At 43.2% G+C, this 20,137-nt stretch overlaps 1 protein-coding gene across 1 annotated transcript; it reads left to right on the forward strand.

Moving 5' to 3' along the window:
* Nucleotides 1–1,160: 1,160 nt before the first annotated feature.
* PLEK (pleckstrin) lies at nt 1,161–19,140 on the forward strand. Its single transcript, XM_008943376.1, has 9 exons — nt 1,161–1,257; nt 4,525–4,680; nt 9,879–10,060; nt 11,294–11,385; nt 12,119–12,303; nt 13,913–14,017; nt 16,205–16,288; nt 17,925–17,994; nt 18,884–19,140. Exons 1-9 carry the CDS (start codon nt 1,210–1,212, stop codon nt 19,021–19,023), a joined length of 1,062 nt encoding a protein of 353 aa, XP_008941624.1. The 5' UTR covers nt 1,161–1,209; the 3' UTR covers nt 19,024–19,140.
* The last annotated feature ends 997 nt before the right edge of the window (nt 19,141–20,137 follow it).

Raw genomic sequence — 20,137 nt, forward strand, 5'->3', positions numbered from 1 at the left:
TGGGAAATGAAGGGGACCTGCACAGAAATGGAACTCAGAAATTCAGTTAGGTCATCTCAGTTCTGGAATGCCTCTTCAGTCCATCCCAGGAATTGAAGTAGACATCAGTGAGGAATGACTAGAGAACGTCTCTGAAGGCTCTTCTTCAAATCCTGTATTGCAAACTTTGTCAGGCTGCTTTTTCATTCTGAGTACAGGCTGAGACAGAGTCAGAGAGCAGGAAATTCTGTCTGTGGAAAAAGTCCCTGTTTGGGGATCTGTAACGAGTGGTGGAAGTGATGGATGGAGTAACACTGAGCTCAAGGCTTAACCTGAATGGGCTCAGCTGTAAAAGTGATTTGGAGTCTTGTGCATGGGAGAATATTTTGCTCCTGACAACGCAGCAGGCTCCTTGTTGCCTCCCATATACCACCAACCTTCATTCTGTAGGGGGAAAAGGGATTGTGACTGGTATACATCAGCTTTTAGAAAATGATGGGGTTTTCCTTATCTTTTACCAAATATAGGCACGTGAGCTCTGCAGCAAGTAAAAGATACTCGTAGAAAGTGACATTCTGTGGTGCTTTATGTAATACACTGGTTTAATCCATTTATGCCTATTCGACAGCCAACCTCTTTGAGAGGCCTCAGCATCAAAACTCCAAGACCTGACCGAGTCTGCTGAAGAAATGTCGTGTGCCAGCAGGGGGCGCATGGTCACCGAGGCAGCGAGGGCCCTGCAGCGAGGTCCTCACCCCGGCGAGTCGGGCTTCAGAGATGGGGCGAAGTGACAGAACCGGTGAGCTGGAAACCTGTCCCTGAGGTCCTTTTGGCATGCACCGAGCAGCCACAACCACGATCCACCCTGTGTGTTGTTTAGCTAGAGCTCGTGTGTTTGCAGAGTGGGCCTGATTTCTTGGGACTGGGCACTGAAATGCTCACTGAATTTCCCAGGACTGTGTCATCAAGGCTGGGCATATTTGAGATGGTCGAGCACTTTTTCAGGCTGTTGCCTGTTCTGTCAGGGGCAAACTATAAATACACATGTGCTTCTGCGTTTCCCTATCTCTTGCTCTGTAAGAGGAAATGGGCTTGTTTTCATGTGATTAGCAGGCAGAGGAACTTGTGTAAGTGACACAGCTGCCCTGTAAAAACCCAGCCCACGGGCTTTGCTGCCAGAGGAACTGCACTGCCAGGGCTGATAGACCCCAGAGCAGCACTGCCCGCGCCATGGAGCGAGAACCGATGCGCATAAGGGAGGGCTACCTGGTTAAGAAGGTAAGTGGGCAGTTTTGGACTTGAGTAAAGGAGAAAGCTAAATCTGAACAGGTTGGGGAGGTGCAGGGAAGCATTTTCTTTTCAGCTTTAAAAAAAAGGATCATTTTTTTCCAAAAAGAAAAAGCAGTAAACCAATGTAATGTTAGTGATTATAGCTGTCCTTGCTAGTACATCTTCTCAGAGTACTACAAAAGGCATTTTGCACACATTTCAGATGTACCTTTGGATCAAAACATTTGTATTTTTATTAAGTAATGTCCTTAGTGGCATGCTGGCAGAACAGGTAACAGCTTGAGATGGCCACAACCTACTCGATTGCACTTAATCTCCAAGTTAAACATCAAGGAAGCATAGTGAGATTCAAGAGGTCAAATCACCTTGGCTTAGAGGCAGTGTGTGGGGCTATGGGCACTTCTCTTCTTGGGAGGGCAGTTGCTGCCCCACAGCAGCCTCTGCTCTGGAGTCTTCTGTGTCAGAGCCCATAGGATAGGGCCTTGACTTTCATTTGAATCCTTAGTGAGATCACTCTGGCTTAAAGCAGCCTAACTAAACAGTGTCCATCCTCGAGTGAGAAAGGAGCTCTCTCCTGTGGTGTCCCTGCTCATCAGGACAAGAATTTCACTCGTTAGAACATCTGGCTGGAGAGGTCTCTAATCAGGGACTGAGGCCACTCCACAGTCCTGTTTCCACTGGCACTGAAAGGAAGTTCATAAAGTAATTGCAAAGCTGCAGTGATGCTGTTGTGAGGAAGGAGAGTGCCAAATTTGTGCTGTGCAGATTGCACATCTCTAGTTCCAATGGCCTGATGTGTAGAGCAAGTGGCTCATGGTTTATATTCCTCCATGACAGGGGACTGGCTGCAAACTTAGACACTGGGACAATCCCAGACTCTGCCTGGCTGGATATGCTGGGGAAAAGGTGCATACAGATGTGCCAGCCCCTCACGTTCCTGTGGGTGCTGGGTCTCAAAAAGTCTCTCTGTGTAGGTGCTACTAAAGTTGCTGCTGGGTGCTGTTGTAGTGGCAACAGGGAAGTGGAATTGTGCCCATATCCTAGGATAGCCTTGCAGGTGGATCTGGCTTCACAGAAGTGAGCTTAAGATGGTGGCGAGGAGCAGCAGTGTGCTAGAGGAAGGGCTGGAGAGCAAAAGGAGCAGAAGATACAGATCAGATGGGTACCAGCTGTGCAATACATCAGTGAGGCTGCTGTGAATTCCACAACCAGAACTTCCAGCAAGGATGAGCATGCTCCTGATTAACCTTACCTGCTAATTATGTACTCTCCTCCTCTCCTTTGTGTCTGTGTAGTGAAAACAGGGATTTGACCTCCCAAAGGAGTAATCCATGCAGCCACGGCTCTCTGCAGAGAGCAAAGACCATTTGTTACAGGCTCTCTCCTCTTGATATTGACATCAGGCTGGGGAGCAGTGCTGTGCTTGGGGGTCAGTGCTTTAGCTGGGACAATGGGACCTCCAGTAAATGTGGGTTCAGACATCAGTGTTGATTTAGGTCAGCTTAAACCTCTGTGTAATTTGGAGACCTTGTGTCATCTTCTGAGCATAAGAAACAGCTAATTTTCTAATCTTGTAGTGCAGCAGATGTTATAAAAAGTTGTTCTGTCAAAGGAAAGTTGTGTGTGTTTTTAAAGTGGCTAATGATTTCAGAGAGCAATCGAAGGAATTGTATCTGCAGTCTTTGTAGGAGGTGTTGAAAATTTGATTGTTTAGTCCAGGAAAATCAATTGCAGCATCCTCCTTCCTTGAGATGAGATAGTTTAGCTGAGAACAATGTGACCATGTATGGATTTGCTGATGATGTGGATCTGAGACTGCTGGTCTAACACTGCTTTGTGGTGGCTTCCATTGGCAGAGCATGTCAGAGTCTGGTCTTCAGGAGGTACTGGACTTGTCTGCTTATAAGCAGAAGTATTGTAACCTGTGGCAAAGCCACAAACAAAAGGAAATTGCAATAGTTCTTGTCTTGGTTCATCATTTAAGTAGATTTCTTAACAGAAAAATAAACCAGTGGATCAGTTTGGAGTCTCAAAAAATTGTAAATTCTTATGGCTTATTAAAAAAACAAACAAAACACAAAAAATACTCGAAAACAGAACTCAACACTTATGTGGTACCCAGATGAGACTCTTTTTTTTCCAGTTCCCTTTTCAGCTGGGTTTCCAGAGAACCCCTGGGGCAGTGACTTTCTTTTGGAAGGTAGTGTTCATTTGTGGGGCATCTTCTGCTTTCAGTGAGGGCTGCAGAGGCTGGAAGCAGGTCCTGCCCTTAATAAGATCTTGGCTGACAGTTTTACTTCCCTACCCTGTAACTGAACATAAAGCCTTTTTCAGAGAGCAAATAGGCCTTTCTTGGAAGGTAGAACAGCAAAAAAGGATGTCACAGGCAAAGGGTTCATTTGGGGAATAAAAAAAAGAGGACTGGATGTGTTTGTGCCATTTACTGCTGCAGAAATACAAACTGCTCTGCCCAGCCCAGCTTTAACTAATCCAAACAAGGCATTTGCACAGGGCAGTGGTGGCCCACTGCTGCCCAGCCACCATGGTCTGATGAGGACAAGGGTGCTGTGGACAGAGCTGTAGGAGGGAGAGGGTAAATTTAGGTCTCCTTTTGTAACAGAAAGAGGAAGGGAAACTAATATTTTTGAAGGATGGCCTCTGATTTGGAGCCCACAAATGTTGGAGGTAAAAGCCTTAAAATATTAAATGAAGCACCTCAATTCTTCAGCACAACAGTTGAAGATCTTCAGCCTCAGGCTCTTAAACTGTTCATTACTCTTACAGTTTGTTCTTACATGTCTAGAAATCCTCTGAGATGTGTGCTGTCTGCTCAGGCAGCCGAGCCTCAATGACTGCCTGAAGTCCTAAATATAGCACAGGATGCCGCATTAATGAGGAAGTTTTAATGTGGCAGTTCACATCCAGAAATTCGGAGGGTTATTCATAATTTTGCAACTGTGTCATCTTGAAGGCAGTGGTTGGGGTGAACTGATACTGAAAAGAAACAGCTGCTGGGGCAGGCAATGGGATTTTGGAAAAACTCATGGCTGAGGTGACTTCAAGGGGAAACTAATGATGGTCAGAAGAATAACAACAATGCTCAACTGCAAAGATGTGTGTGGTTGTGCTGTGTCCCCCTTGAGACATTAATTATTTTAGCATCAGTCAGGCACTCACTGGAAGGTCACATCTCAGTGGGTATCATGTGAAGAGTGATTTATTAAACATAATACACACGGTGATTTATTGATGCAGGGCAGCATGTTTAATACCTGGAAGCCAATGTGGGTCGTGCTCCTAGAAGATGGAATTGAGTTCTACAAGCGCAAGGCTGACAACAGCCCCAAAGGGATGGTCCCACTAAAAGGAAGCTCTATTAGCAGCCCGTGTCAAGATTTTGGCAAAAGAATGGTAAGTACCTTTTGTAACAGTGATTGGCAGTGTGCTGCTGTTCCTGGAGGCACCCAAGGGGCACAGGGGTGATGGTTGCAAGTTCCTTACACTTACCCTAGTGGTGACTCTCACTTGTCTCAGAAGGTCACAGGCAGGCCTGGACTTCTGTAGTGTTTGAAAAGTGTGACTGCTCAGGAAAAATTCAGGATACTTCAAGATGAGCAATTCAAACAGATTTTGGTGTGTGGTGTGTTTTGGGGATTTTGAGGCTTGTGTTTTTTTTTTTTTTTTTCCAAATCTTGGAGTATGTCAGCGAGCAGAGCCAAATTGTATTGTTGTGAAGACAGCAGGTGAATGGTCCTGTATTAAATATAAATCTAGCTGCCACAGAGTAAAGGTGTGGGAAACTATTTCATGAGCAGTGGAAGCATTAGTTTATTGTTAAAGGATGATAACTGGCTTGCTCAGACAGGAAGGAGATAAATGCTGTGACACAAATGCCCAAGCAAAGGTGTAATTCCAAACCTTTTTTTTCCTTTGGTAACTACTCAACATCACACACTTCACACACATGCAATTTGTACAAAGGTGTAATTCCAAACCTTTTTATTTCCTTTGGTAACTACACAACATCACACACTTCACACACTTCACACACATGCAATTTGTATTAATCACACACTACATTGTTACTTGTAGGGCATTTGCAAGTGACTAAGAGTCACTTCTACATGAGAGAGTGAGAGCATGGACAATCAAAAACTAAAACTAATTTAGAGAGATTAGTTAAAATGTTGCCACTTATTTGAGATCTCTGTAGCAGGTGCACAGACTCGGGTCCCAATCCTCAGTGAAACACACAGGTCACTGTATTCACAAATTCAGAGTCTCATTTCACAGAAAATGAGATACAGGACAATAAATGTACAAGCATATGTATTTTGTTATAGGGTTCCTGGAAAACAGTTGTTGGGAAAACATTGATTTCTAGTATGAGCAAAGAATCATCTCTTTGGTCAGTCATTTGTTATTTTAGCCATCAGTTTCATCAGTTAAGCATCAAACCCCAGGAATTCCTCTGACAAAGGGGTCCCTCAGAATCTGGAAGATTATCCAGTTACAGTTTAAAGAAATTTACTGCAGAGATGCCTGACCAAAGACAGAAGTCTCTGAGAGCATTAGGAAAATAGAAGTGTGAGAGAGTGCATGAGAGAGGAAGCTTCACTTTCTCCTATGAGTAAAGTGAGGAGAATGATACCTGTCCTTTGGTTCTGTGGCAAGTGGAATCAGAGTCTCTGGTGTCAGATTTGAACCTGCTGACTTTCCTTTTTCCTTCCTTTCTTAATTTCTTTCTTCTGCTTCTTTCTTTATTTTATTTTTTCCTTTTCTTTACTTTGTGTAGACCCCATACTTATATGGGGGGAAAAAGAGTTGATTCTTATGGAGTCTTTTTTAGCCTGTTAAGAAAAAAGGGCTCTTAATTTAAAAGCTCTCTTTGAGGCAATACAATACAAGCATAGGGTAGAGAATAAAGATTGCTGTCAATCCTGTGGTGAGTCAAAGAAGTTGTAGATGACTGGTTCTCTTGGGAACAGAAAGTTTTAGAGGGGCATTACCTTGGAGAACGCACCAAGAGAAGATCATTAAGAGGTACCTGCTCTTCCTAGCTCTTGCCCAGGTCCTGGGGGTTGCCCACAGGAGGAGACTGTAATCTCGTGGCTGGAAGGAGAATTGCATGGTGGTGCAGTCCCACCCTGTGCCTGTCATAGGGGTTTTTTTTGGTGCCTGAGCTGTCAAGGGCACTTGACCACTTCATGCAGAAGGGTTTGGGGTTGACTACTGGTCAAGCCCATTTACTCTTCCTTATTTCTAACAGCTCCTGCCCTTGGGCATGGCTGGGCAACCCTTACTGTTTAAGCCCTGCAGCTTTGGCTCTGGCCTTCTGCTTCAGCCTGGCTGTGTCTCTGTGCATTGCCTGGGCACCACCTGCCAGCTCTTGGTTACAGCACATGGCTTGACATCTTTGGCAAACCATAAATAACAAAGGGGAAGCATAGTCACATCCAGGGACTAGAGCAGAGGGCAGGAACATTAAATAACCAAATAAAGGAGCAGAAATTAAATCTGTCTGCACACATTTGGGTCTAATTCTGCTGATTTGAAATCCTGTTCCTATGTTATCTACTTCACAAGGCTCAGAGCAGCACTCCTTACTCTGTGCATGAGGTATGTGCATGGGAGAAGGGTACTGTGTTCGAGCGTATCACAGAACCTACATTGTAATGGTAGAAATTAGGGTTTTCTTCTCACAAAGCTTTCCTTTCCAAACAGTTTTGTGGGCTTTGTTTTAACTCCCAGAGAGGCACTGGCATGACCGTTGGTCTATAGTAGTTGCTTGGAAAAGTCAGTAGCAGGAACACCTTTAACATGAATGAAAAGGCAACTCACCAGCTTATGTGAGTTCTACAAAACAGGCAGAGAGGTCTGAAGGATCTGATGTCTGCTGAAGGCAGAGTAGGAGAGATCCTTTCTGCCCAGAGGGTTGCTTGAGGAGGTAGTAGTTTGCAAGAGATGCTTTGCATCTGTATCAAAGGTTGAAGAAGTCTTTGAGGGTCCTTCCTTCGACTGCAATGACTTTTATATTATGAGTTTACATAATGAATTTTACATTATGTTTGATTTTAGTCACTGGGGCCTTTTCTGAGAGAGAATAGAGAAAAAAAGGAAGGATCTCAGACCTTGTGTTTGAGGTGCCCAAAACCACCTTTTCATATGTGAGATCTGATGCAGAGTTTGCTGAAATGGGTGGAAGTGATACAAATGACTTCAGCAGGTGTTGTAGGAGATCCTCCCTTTTGAGTTGGTGAGATTGTTCTGCAAGTCTATGAACCAATAGCCTTGGACAGATGTATTTTATCTCAAAATTTGCTCTGTTCAAACAGTCAAAGCTGCAACATGCTTATTCATATGATCAACAGCATCACTGAGATTCTTACAGGTATTTATTACTTAAACCTAAATTTCTAAATGTATTCCTTGAAAATGTAGTACCTTGATTTTTGTATTTTACAGCTTTACTGCTGAATCCAATGCCTCTGCATTCCATCCTGCCTTCTCGTTGGTTGTGTGCCCAAACAGTTCTTCCTATGATGGGAATTATTCTGGTTCTTAGTGATTTACATGCATTTACTTCATAGAAATGAAAATATATTTTTAGGACAGGAGTTCTGTAGGGTGAAAAGTGGGATAATTCTCATTAGGCCAGTTTTAAGTCCAATCTCATTCACTTGGGCCCAGTTTGGAGCAGGGACTATTGAGGCACGAGCATAGTTTTATATTAATCTGGTTACATTTTAGCTTTCTGAGCTGGGTTGTGCTTTTGCATCAGGACTTAGCTTGAAACCTCAGGGCACATCACCAACACCTTTTACAGAAACAACTGCCAAAAGCAGGCGCTGAGGGAAAAAGCAGTCTTGGGTTTGTTAGAGATACAGCCTGTTCAGAAGAAGCTGCAACTGCATATTTTGAGAGTTTATTTCAAAATGCATTCACTGTTTTTGATCTGAAGTTTGATCCTTGTTTAACATGATGTTAATTCTGCTTGTGCTTTGTTTTCCCCATAGCTTTCCTGTGCGTCATCATGTATGGTTGCTCATAGATTCATTTGTCCTAACTTAATCTAAAATGTTGGTATTTAGTTCAGTCTAATGGTCTGATTTTCTCAAAAGCACAAACAGATACACATCATGAGGTGGAGACTTGGCCATTTTTAGGACTGGATACTCAACCTCTTCACCAGTTTCAGGAGGAGCCTGGATGTCTAGCTTAGTGGTCTAGTTTTCTAAAACCTCAGATTAAGAGGAAGAGCTTTCCCAGTCTCCTCTATGTACTTTAAATGAAAAGTCTTCTTTAGCATTTTACTTATGTTACTTAATATTGGGATTTGGAGAGATCTGTCTGTTTTGTTTTCACATGCACCATACATTCATTTTCAGGATGTAGCTTTTTACTGCATAATAGAGAAGGTGGCTTGCTAGAAATATGAGCAGTGTCAGATAAGAAATGGTTACTTTTCTGTCAGAAATGGATTTTTGAGGACCTGCTGCTTTGTGAGTTTGAAATCTGCCCTCCATGAAAGCCAGTGGGACTTGTGCACAATTTCATGGTGTCAGAATTTTTCCCACTGGCAACAATCTAGAAGATGCATATTAGGGATGTTCAGAAATGTGCCATTTACGAACAGGAGCTTCAGGAGAGTCCTTCAAGTGTTTTTGATTTCTTTGCTGTAGACTCACCACTCTCTGCTCTTTGATTATAGTCTTTACTTGCCCTCATAAAGCCTTGCTGTTTGCTTGCTGATTAGCTGGTCAGTTTTAGATGCCTGCTGAGTGGGAACCTGTTGTATTTATTCTAATACAACTACAGAACAAATAACAGTTGCACTTCTGGGGAACTATACTGTAGAGGAAGTGGAAAGCCTCTTGACCAAGTAATCAGATCCAGATTTTCCACCCAAAAGCTCACTGGATAAAAATGAGATCAAACAGTGTGAACTCTTTTTTTTTTAATTTTTTTTTTTTTCCAGGTTGATTTTTTTTATCTGCTTTGAACTACCTTTAAAAGATCTTTTCTTATTTTGAAGAAACAAAGTCTTTCCATTCTTGCTAGTGTTTTCAGATAGGTAGTGTTCAAGGCCCTGCCAAGCTTTTAAAGGTTTGCTTGGCTGCAGATGTTTTCAGCTAGTCTCCAGTGTGACTGTGACCTTTTCTCCCCTTGTGACTCAGTAGCTGAGCAATATGATGCAGGGTTTTTTCCCTTCCTTCAGGCTGCCCACATCTCTGTGAACGTGAAGAGAAATTTACACCCACTGTAAGACTGCAGGGGCTGTGCATTTCAGCCTTTCAGCTGTCTTGAGCTTCCCAGCAAAAGTTAAAATCAGCAGCTCTATCAATGCCACTCACCTTGGCTGTACTGGCAATTTCAAGATTGCTCACAGAGAAATAAAAAAAGGGTCAGTTACCTGCACTGCCTGCTCATGTTTTATTTCAGATTTGTTGTGGTGTGGGTTTTTTTTTAAAATTTAACTGTGACTGAAAGGCACTTTCCAAAGTCCCTTAGGCACAGGTAGGTTGTATGTTGTGGTGGCACTAAGTTAATAATGCCCAACTGGCTACACTAAAGTAACTACTAAAAAAACCCATTATTTATCATTCCAGTTTGTCTTCAAGATCACTGCGGCCAAGCAGCAAGACCACTTTTTTCAAGCTGCTTACCTGGAGGAGAGAGATGCCTGGGTGCGGGATATCAAGAAAGCAATTCATTGCATAGATGGAGGCCAAAGGTTTGCCAGAAAATCCACAAGAAGGTCTATCAGACTGCCTGAAACTATCAACCTGAGGTCTGTTCTCATAGCTCTGCTCTCCCATTTATTTCCATCCACGGACAGTGTGCCAGATAGGTGACCTCAGTCTGGAAGAGCTACGACCATGTCTGTCCATGCTACCTCTCTGTTTTCACTCCAGGTCCTTTCTGGATGACCAACAGTTACAGAGTGTACAATGTGGCAGAAATGCACTAGCAACCAGAACTGTGAATATAATTTTTAATATACCATCTTCTATCAAAACGTGCTTATTTATCAAAGGATTTTGCTGATAAGGAGATTTCTGAGCACATTGCAGTGCAAAAGGAGAGGTCAGCCAAAGTGACTCTTCCAGGAGAGGCACTTTTATACAATATATAATTTATTGAAAAAAAGTTTTTTTGTTTGCTCTCCAGAGAAATGCTAATGTTAGCCTAGTTTTTGGACGGTGAGGGGAGAGTGGTTCCTGCCAACTTGGAACTGGTAAAGGGGGAAGAGATAAATGGCACATACAGGAAGCCATCTGTTTGTCAGTACCTAAAAAAAATTAAGGACAATTTTTTTTCTGCACCTGAGAAGTAAATACTGAGATACAAATGAACCTGCAGTGCTCCTTAGAAGACAGTAAAGCTGCAGAGGGCCAAGATCCATCTAAATCTGACTTCACAGACTTCAGCAGAGGATCACCTTGACTAACAGGCCAAAGAACTTGGCCCATGATATTTAATATTCATCCTTCTTGTCATTCCAGAGCTCTAAGGAATTAGAGTTCTGAGCAACTGCATGCTTGTAGGAGGAAGGAAGTCCTACCAGGGTTCACTGAGGTTACTTAGGACCTCTGAGAGCGTGCAGGCTTTGGAGATGTCACAGTGACAGGGTTTCTGCTCAGTCAAGGACCTTTGGGGGAACATAACACAAAGCAATGAGCTCCCCTGTTGGCACTGAGGCTGTGGGGCGCTGTGAAAGTGCCTCAGCAGTGGGTGTTCCTCTGTTCACACTACAGTCACCACAACTTGTTGCATTCTCAAAATATGGTGAGCTATTTGTGCACTCCCTGTTGTGTTCCTGCAGCTGTGGCAGTGATATAGTGAGGCCTCCAGGCTTGGCAACATAAATTTTTCAGGATACTAATCTAAGCCATGCTGTAGCTCTGCAGAGAGCAATATGCTGGCAAAATATGAAGACCTTATGAATGGCAATGATATTATTGTACAAACTGGCTAAAGCTTTTTATTTGCTAATAGTTTATGTGGTTCTTTTTATGCACAGTGCTTTGTACCTCTCAATGAAAGATCCTGAAAAGGGAATAAAAGAGTTGAAGCTGGAAAAAGATAAAAAAGTGTACAATTATTGCTTTACAGGTAAGGAGCTTTTGTCCCTTTTTTCCATAGAATAAAAGGAGCATAGGGCCAAGGGGCTAAAGATAGATAAAACACCTCTAAGCTCTGTAGAGCACAGAGAAGTTTGAGAAAAGAACCTGGGAGATGTTTTCTTGATCAACACAGGAGGTGCTCAAAAGGATGAAGCTTGAAAAAGTGTCCATGGTAAGCAACAGAGGAGGAAGAAATGTAACCAGTGCCAGAAAGATGGAAATAGATCTTTATAGAAAGCTGCATGAAACACTTAACTCCAGAAGAATTATTCCCTTCTGCATTTTTCATCAACAAACTGCACACATTGTAATTCCTGTCCTGCTCTGTCACTCCTGTGGTGCAACAGTTGAAAGTCAACCTGTTTGCACAGCACTGTGTCAGCAACATAGCAGCCTGGAAGATTGCCTTCTCCAGGCTTGGCTGTCCTTTGTACTCCCCCTGTCCCTGTCCATGAGGCTTCCTGGCTGAGCCCTGCATCCCCTCCCAGCTCTCTTCTCCCTCAGGAACAGAGCTGAAGAGTTGTGCTGGCCTCTACCATCAGCCAGATCAGCTGCAGCTCACCACATGACCTGAGCACCTTTCCAGCTTAGCTCTGTGCATTGTCACCAAGAACATCTTTCAGGAGACTGATGAACAGATGGAACAGGCTTGTTGGCTGTGTGTTTTTAGGCTTATTCGTATCTGCCTTTGTGGCTAATATGGTTTGTTCCTGTGTAACCAGGCACCTCTGTGATCGACTGGCTGGTGTCTAGCAACTCCATCCGAAATCGCAAGGAAGGTCTCATGCTTGCCTCCTCCCTCCTGAGTGAAGGCTACCTGCAGCCTGCAGGGGACACGTCCAAGGCTGCAGCTGAGGGGCTGTCAGACACCCCCTTCTTAGATCTCTGTGATGCCTACTATTACTTTGTGAGTGCTGTATTCTGGTTTTTTAATTGTGCCAGCCTTGCTGATGCTCTGCTGTTCTCAGGCCTATTGTTAGGTTTCTTCTTAAATCCTGGAGGGAAGATTGTACAGAAATGGAGAGGTCTTTGTTAACTGTCTTTCTACATGATTCTCAGAATGAACTGGCTCACTTTAATATTTGTGAGAAGGACAGTTTTTTTTTTTCCTGCCACTCTTCTAAGTATGGACTAAGTGCTGAGCTAAAGCTGGGTTCTTTTTTATCTTAGACTTTTATTTGGTAATTTTAGCAGTAGCCAGAATGCAGCCATCACTTCCCCTCGTGATTCAGTGGAAGGGAAGAGAGTAATTCATTATCATGGGGCTTTTCAGGGTGGCACAAGCTACAAACCCATTTTTGTGGCAAGCCATGAAATCTGACTCGGGGTGTGTGTGTGAGTGTGTGTGTGCACACCACGAGCTTGCCTTTGAGTAGAGAAGCAAAAGTTTTTATTATCTCCCAATAACACCTGGCCTGGGTAGCTTACCCAACTTTTTAATTTATTGCTTCATCATCTGTAGATTGATTTGAAGAACTTGCAATTTCACAGGCAGTTAAATATTGTTTTAAGGATGTTTGGCTGATGAACTTATGCTAACAAAAAAAATGCCTTCTGTCAAGTTAAGTACTTAAATATTACAATTCTGTTTATATTTACCACATAGAATCACTTGACTTCAGCAAAATGAATCTCCCACTATTTGTTTTCCTAGAATGTGTCCCTGGTGGGGTGACTTCACCTGTGTAGCAGTGGAGGCAGAGACACTGCTGGTGAAGGCAGCCTTGTGGCCACCACAGTTCCTGGCTACCTGGGACATTTCTAGCAGCCCATGTGTGCTCTGACTGCTTTCAGCTTGTTTCTAGTGTGATTCAATACAAATGTGGTGTGAGGAGGCTACAACAGATCAAGGTCTGACTTGCTGTCATACAAGTATGCAGCACAGACATTACCTACGTTTCCATCTTTGGAACAGTGCAAGGTTTCAGTAAGCAGCAGCATCTCAATTTATCTGGTGTGGAAGGAGTGTGATGCATGGATCCTGAGACCACCCATGCCAAGTGCACACATCACATCACAGCTATAGAAAATACCCAGTTTCAAAAACTGGAGGCAGTTCTTGTTGGAGCAGACAGCAGATGGAGTATTTCTGCTTCCTAAATTCTAGGTGCTTGTGGTGGATGGCAGGAAGAAGAAGGGTGTATTGGGTGCAGGGACTGGCTATGCTGGCATTGTTTCTTAGGAACCACTGTCTATGCATTGAAAACCCTGTGACATCATGGGGTTGAGGCAGCCTGTCCATCATGGCGAATGGAGGCACTGATGGACACACAGATGCCCCAGCTCTCTTCAGATGCCCTGAGACACATTGGTGTGGTCCTACCTCACACTGAAATGCTTCTGTGGTGACTTGGAGAGCTCCTCAACTTCACAGGGAGATTTTTCCAGTAAATGGGTTGATTTTTTTTGGGTGGAAAAAAACATGGTGAAGGAAACCAAAGAGAAGCCAGATTTGTATGTGTACATAAACGTGCAGCAGCTGTATAACTTCTGAATTTTCTCTTGTGGTCATGCAGCCAGACAGTGGCTTTTTCTGCGAGGGAAATTCTAGCGATGACGATGTGGTCCTGAAAGAAGAATTCAGAGGCATAGTGGTCAAACAAGGATGTTTGCTGAAACAGGTCAGTACCGTATGTTTCATTCTGTCACTGGGATGATGTTGCATGGGTAGAAGATCACTCTTTTACACCTAAAAGCTCTGGAGAAGAAACTAGCTTATGCCATCTCCGTGCTTGTTGGATTTAGTCTCTGTTGCTCTTGCCTTTGCACATATAATGCTTACTGTAGCATAGCAGCAGGGCTTTTGCCCAGCATTGGAAGGTTTTTTGCTTTTACTACAAAATAAGACAATTTATAGTTTTAATTAGGAAGGAGTGCTAAAGCAGGAGCTGTGACTAGTCATTGGTACAATGCAGAACTGAACGCAGGTAAAAAGGCTTCCAATCCCGTGTCCCTCTGGACACTCCCTAACTGGATTCCGGTGCCAATTTTCACAGGTTCTTTCAGCAAATCTGAGCAAAGGAGTCCTTTCAGTCAGTAATGTTTAATCCTGTCCCATGAGTGAGAGAGAAGATAACTGTATACCTTCCTTTCCAGCAAAACTTGAAGCAGTATGGTGAACGTCGTGATAAGATCTTTACTGTCCGAGGCCATTGCAAGCAGATATTAGAGAACTGAAGGCAAGACCAGGATTCTCCAATGAATAGAATAGAATAGTTCAGTTGGAAAGGACCAGCAATGACCATCTAGTCCAACTGCCTGACCACTTCATGGGTAAACAAAGGTTATAGCATGTTATTAAGGGCATTGTCCAAATGCCTCTTAAACACTGGCAAACATGGAGCATCGACCACCTCCCTAGGAAGCCTGTTCTAGTGTTCAACCACCCTCTTGGTAAAGAAATATTTCCTACTATCAAGTCTGGACTTCCATTGTTAAAATATTCCTTGGGAGCCTAAGACCTTTTTTTGGTGGTGCTCCCTTCTATTTCTTTTGCTCAATGCAAGAAGTCAGATATGTGTCTTTCTGCAAAGTTTTACCCTGTCACATGCACACCTGCCTAGTTAGTAAGAGCTTCCTTGCAAATGGTGTCCAGTTTGGGGCACCACAGTATAAGAAGAATACTGAGGTGCTAGAGTGGGTCCAGAGAAGGCCAGTGAGGCTAGTGAGGGGGCTGCAAAACATGCCTGATAAGGACCAGCTGAGGGAACTGGGGTTGTTTAGTCTGGAGAAGAGACTGAGAGGAGACCTTATTGCTCTCTAGAACTACCTTAAAGGAGGCTGTAGTGAGGCTGGTGTGGGTCTCTTCTCCCAAATTACTGATGATGGGATGAGAGGAAATGGCCTCAAGTTGTGTCAGGGGAAGTTTTGATTGGATATTAGGAAGAATTTCTTCCCTGAGAGAGAGGTGAGGCACTGGAACAGGTTGCTGGGGAGGTGGAGTCACCATCCCTGAGGTATTTAAAAAATGAGTAGATGTAGCACTTGAGCCTATGATCTAGTGGTTAGGGAAGTGTTAGGAGGAGGGTTGGACTTGATGATCCTAGAGGTCCTTTCCAACCATAGTGATTCAATTATTCTAATGTAGCTAACTGAGAAACTAATCTTTCAAAATGCTGAGAGGAAATGATTCATGATGGTCTTCTACCAGTATTAGTCTGGATTTGGACACCCTCAGTGAGCTGTGGTTCATTGCCCAGAAGTGTCACTTCTGCTGAGAATGGTTTCAGCAGATGTAGATTTTTCTCCCACCCATCATTTCAGCTTTGAAAACAGGCAATGAGGCATCTACATCCATATCAGATGATCAGTTGCTTCTTCTGCTTGAGCTTTTCAGCCACAAACCCTTCCAGGGTGCTTAAGCCAGAGAAGCCTCTTTTTGGTGGTGGTAGTGGTGGTTGTCTTTGCAGGGAGAGAAGGACCTTCAGCTCGTTCTTGTTAATAGTCCAAGGCACCATCCTGCAAGACATTTTGCAGACATTTTCTGGCAAGCATTTATACCCAGTTCTCACAGACCTCATGTGAATGTCTTAACTATCAGATTGTGATACATGTTTAGGAGAATATCCCATGTCAAAGCTGTTCTGCTTTGTACAAATATAAAAAGAGAAACTAGTGTGGTAGCCCAGTTGTGCAAAACAGTGGGATGCAGAAAGACCAGGTTCAAGTTCTACTCCAACAATATTTCCTGTCCAAAATATTCAGCTTTTTCCCTCTTGTATTTGCCTGTTCTCTCATGTGTGGCTAAGCTGACTGAAGCACTTGCAAGCAGAGCAGTTCCTGTCATTCCTTCTTTTGATTTCTCCTAGGGACACCGGAGGAAGAACTGGAAGGTGAGAAAGTTTGTTTTAAGAGAGGACCCTGCATATCTCCACTACTATGATCCTGCTGGAGTAAGAGACACTTGGATTATTTCCCTATTTGTTTCAAAGCCAATGCTTTGTAGAAGTGTCTGAATGGAGTATTTGCATGGGCATGGGTGATAGGGAAGGCCAAGCAGGACAGCAGAGGCTAGTTCTGCTCACATGGCTTTAGCCATCCACTAGAAAAGAAGAATGAGGGATGTTTTCTGGGGCTGTCAAGTCAGGGTAGCTGCATAAAACAGGCAGGAGACAGAAACAACCACAAAACCATGGAGGAAATGTAAAGAGTAGATTTATTCTTGATACCTGGTGGACCAAGGGATCTCTGCAGCAGCACCAGGGTGGAGACATGCAAGCAGGGGCACGGGTACCACAGAGCCCAATTCTTGCTAGAGAGAGCAAAAGCTAAAAGCTCCTGAACATGCTGATTTCTCCTGTACATCGAGGGTCCGTGCAAGTGTAGTTTTCCACCATACGTGGATCTTTCCCACAACAGGGAAGGAATCTCAGGAGGGTTTGATAAAGTGCCCCTGAGTTCTTCACAGACCTGTGGTAGCACAGATACTTTACTTGTTGAGCACACAAAGCCAAGACACAGTTAATGTGATGTATGTTTTTTTTGCCACCCCAGCTGCAAGTCACTCGAGTGTGTTTATAATTCTCCTTGACAGTCTTCCATTGTTTTCCCACAGCAGCAAGTGCCACCCATCCCTAGGTGGAATAGCTAACACTGAACTGTGCTCTTACCTCTTATCTGTGATCACTTAGAATTAATGTGTGCTCTCACTTGATTAAAATGAGCTAGGTCATATGTGCTAATGAATACAATTCAGTTGTCTTGCAGTGTATAATTGAGGTATTTTCTGCCAGGCTGAAATATGGTGTTCCATTTCTTGTTTAATTCTAAGGGGCCAAACTGTGGCCTAAGAAAAAGAGGAGCATTGCCATGGGCAAAATATGCCCCCTAAAAGCTGTCATTCAGGTATATTCAGCCCATAGCTTTTATTTTGTCCTGCACTGCTGCAGGAGCAGTGGTGTTGTGGGTTACAGGTGCTTTATGCTGTGCCTGTCATGCTTGGCAGAGGCAGCCTAGACACACTAGAGAATCAACACTGAGGAGTTTCTGATCTCCCTGTTCCCAGCTTGCCTTTCCCACCCCTGACATCCCTCCCAAAGGGCTGAGGTTTGTCAATTTAGGCCAACAAACATGTGTCTGCACCTATTCTTTTACTGTCATGGTCCTGAAGTGCCTAAGGGGCCTAATTGTAAATGAGGTATAGCTGCTCTTGCTGCCTGCTAAGAATACTTCTAAGATCAACTCTTTTTCTAAATATTTTTTTTTTTCCATATTCACTGTGACATCAAAAGAAAAGTTACAGTTGGCACAAGGCTTATATTCTTCTTGTACCTTTGTTGAGACATACTACATACTCTGCAGATCCTGAATTCCAAATCCCAAAAGAGATTTCCTATTTGTTTGCAGGTCTTTCCCCTATACCACACGCCCCACCTTCCACATCACATGCAGGCTGAGGATGCCCTGGTTTTCTGGGTGAATTACTAAGTCAACAAATGTTTTTGTTTCTATTCTAGAGTTACAGCCATTACTAACATGTGAAAAGTTTCAGAAATGTTGCATTTAATTTTGATTTCGTGTCCTCACTAGGGAGAAGAACCCCTAGGAGCCATTCACCTGAGAGGCTGTGTGGTGACAGCAGTGGAAGATATGCCAGACTGTAAGGAACTGTATTGAATGAGCTGTGTATTAAGTTTTTGGTACATTATTTCAATCTGCCTGAAATCACAAGTGGTTTTTACTCAAAAGCAATCAGTGTTCCAACGATTCAGTAGTTCTTCTAGTAACTAGTCTCTCTCTTGATGTGTTAATTATTAGAGAGGGATACTGTGGTAGAGGTAGCAACAGGGAATCTTGTGTTTTATCAGTTGTTCAGAGAAGACTTGTCAGAAGGATGACACCACTCTTGTTAGGATAACTGGCCTTAGACAAAGTAAACTGAGTTTGCTCCTTTGAGTTGATTAATTGGGGATGGAAGCTTTACATTAGAAACGGTGATGCCAACAAATTATTACCATTCACATTGTTCCCTCCCAAAACTGTAAGTTGTGGGAACAGCAAGGGTTAAGCATTGCTGCAAGGAACAAGAAATGTTCATTTTCATGGAGGGAACTCATTCCATGCCTCCTTCTCTTCACGGGAGAGGCAGACTGTCATACCCAGCAACAAAGTCTGCTGGGATCTCAGCACCTGCCTAGGCTGTGCTGGTAGATATGAGAAGAACCAGAGGCTCTGCATGTGACATGACCATCTTGGTTTTGTAGCTGACAAGGCATGGAAGGGTTTGTGGAATATGACCTGTCTGCAGGATTGCAGATCCTCCTATGACTGGAGGTCAATTAACCAGAGACTCCTAAAGGTGAAATGTGGAGAATTCATGGGTTGTTTCTCTGAGAGAGAAACCTATCTCATGGACCCCTTCTTGCAGTCTGTTTGCAAAGGCCTGAACAGATAGAGCTGTGAATTCCATTGCAGTGTGTAAAGGAAGAAATATTGTCAATACAAGACTTTATTCTCTTGTAGCTGACATCTTTAATTCTTCCCTGTAGCCAAGAAGTGTGATGTTGACAACATCCTCTTTGAAATCATCACAGCAAATGAAATCCACTATTACTTGCAAGCAGCCTCATCTGCAGAACGTACAGAATGGATCAAAGCAATTCAGGCAGTTTCTAGGACTGGAAAATGAAGTTGATCTGCAAGCAAGAAGACACACAACTGAAATTTGTTACTCAAAACAAAACAAGGATTCTAACATTTCACTGAGAGAAAAGGATGTCAGCCAGAAAGGTGTCCTGAGGGTTGTGGGTAGGGCTGAGCGTGGGTAATAAATTTCAGTTCTACAGTGGGCACTAACAAACTAACATATTTTCCACTTGTGCTATGGTAATATTGTACTAAATATTTTACTAAATTATAGCTTAGAACATGCTATATTAGCCTGTGCTTCTTAGAATAATTGTCTACTTTGGGAAAGTTGTGCCTTATACCTTTCTTTGCTGGCACAACTGATAATGAGACGTCTCCATTAGCAGAGTTGTGTCACTGGTAGTGAGAAACTCAACCACTCGTCTACCCTTCAGCCTGTGTTGTGGTTCAGTATCTTCAGAGTATTTCAAAGTCTTCCCAAGACAAAATTTACACTTCCTTCTTTACCAATTAGTGGTCTTTCTACTGCCATGTTCACCTACACAAGTAATGCCATGGTTTTAAGGAAAAAAATCAACTCACTTGGACACCTACTCCACTCCTTTATAATCCTTCAGTGTTAAGGAAGGGAAGAATGCAGACAATGATGGAAACACCATGCAGAAAGCAAGGGACAAACCAATGACAGTGGTATGAACTTCCAGGCAGGAAAAGTCTCTTCCCACAGTATTTCAAATATGAAGCAATTTCAGTTCAACTTTTATTACCTGATTTTGATCTTTGCTAAATTTCTCTACAAAAATCTGCTCTGGGATCATTGTTGACCTTCATTTAGGTCTCCCAAGCCACTGCTAGGGTGTCATGTACTGCTCTATTTGACCTCCATTTGAATTAAGAATCTTGCAGGAGAAGGGAAAAGGATCCATGGGTTGGTTACTTGAACTACTGATTGAAATGATTTTGTTTAGGGTTTTCTTTTTCTTTTTTAAACTCCAGCAACATAACTCAGCCCTTGGACCTGTGCTTCAGTAATGTGAGAAACCTTATGCTTGTGATAACTGAAGTAAACATTATTCAACAGGGTCAGTTCACCTGATCAGTCCTAACATTTTTGTCTGACTGTATGTCAGATCTCTGATGACTTCCAAGTCTTA

This window comes from Merops nubicus, unplaced genomic scaffold (assembly GCF_000691845.1).
Source record: "Merops nubicus isolate BGI_N331 unplaced genomic scaffold, ASM69184v1 scaffold7787, whole genome shotgun sequence".
Classification (NCBI taxonomy): Eukaryota; Metazoa; Chordata; class Aves; order Coraciiformes; family Meropidae; genus Merops; species Merops nubicus.

Excerpts from the sequence above, each read along its gene's own strand:
- PLEK (XM_008943376.1), top strand. The coding sequence starts at position 1,210 with ATGGAGCGAGAACCGATGCGCATAAGGGAGGGCTACCTGGTTAAGAAG. Across the intron at positions 1,258-4,524 it reads AGGGCTACCTGGTTAAGAAG|GGCAGCATGTTTAATACCTG; the intron begins GTAAGTGGGCAG and ends TTATTGATGCAG. Across the intron at positions 11,386-12,118 it reads GTACAATTATTGCTTTACAG|GCACCTCTGTGATCGACTGG; the intron begins GTAAGGAGCTTT and ends CTGTGTAACCAG.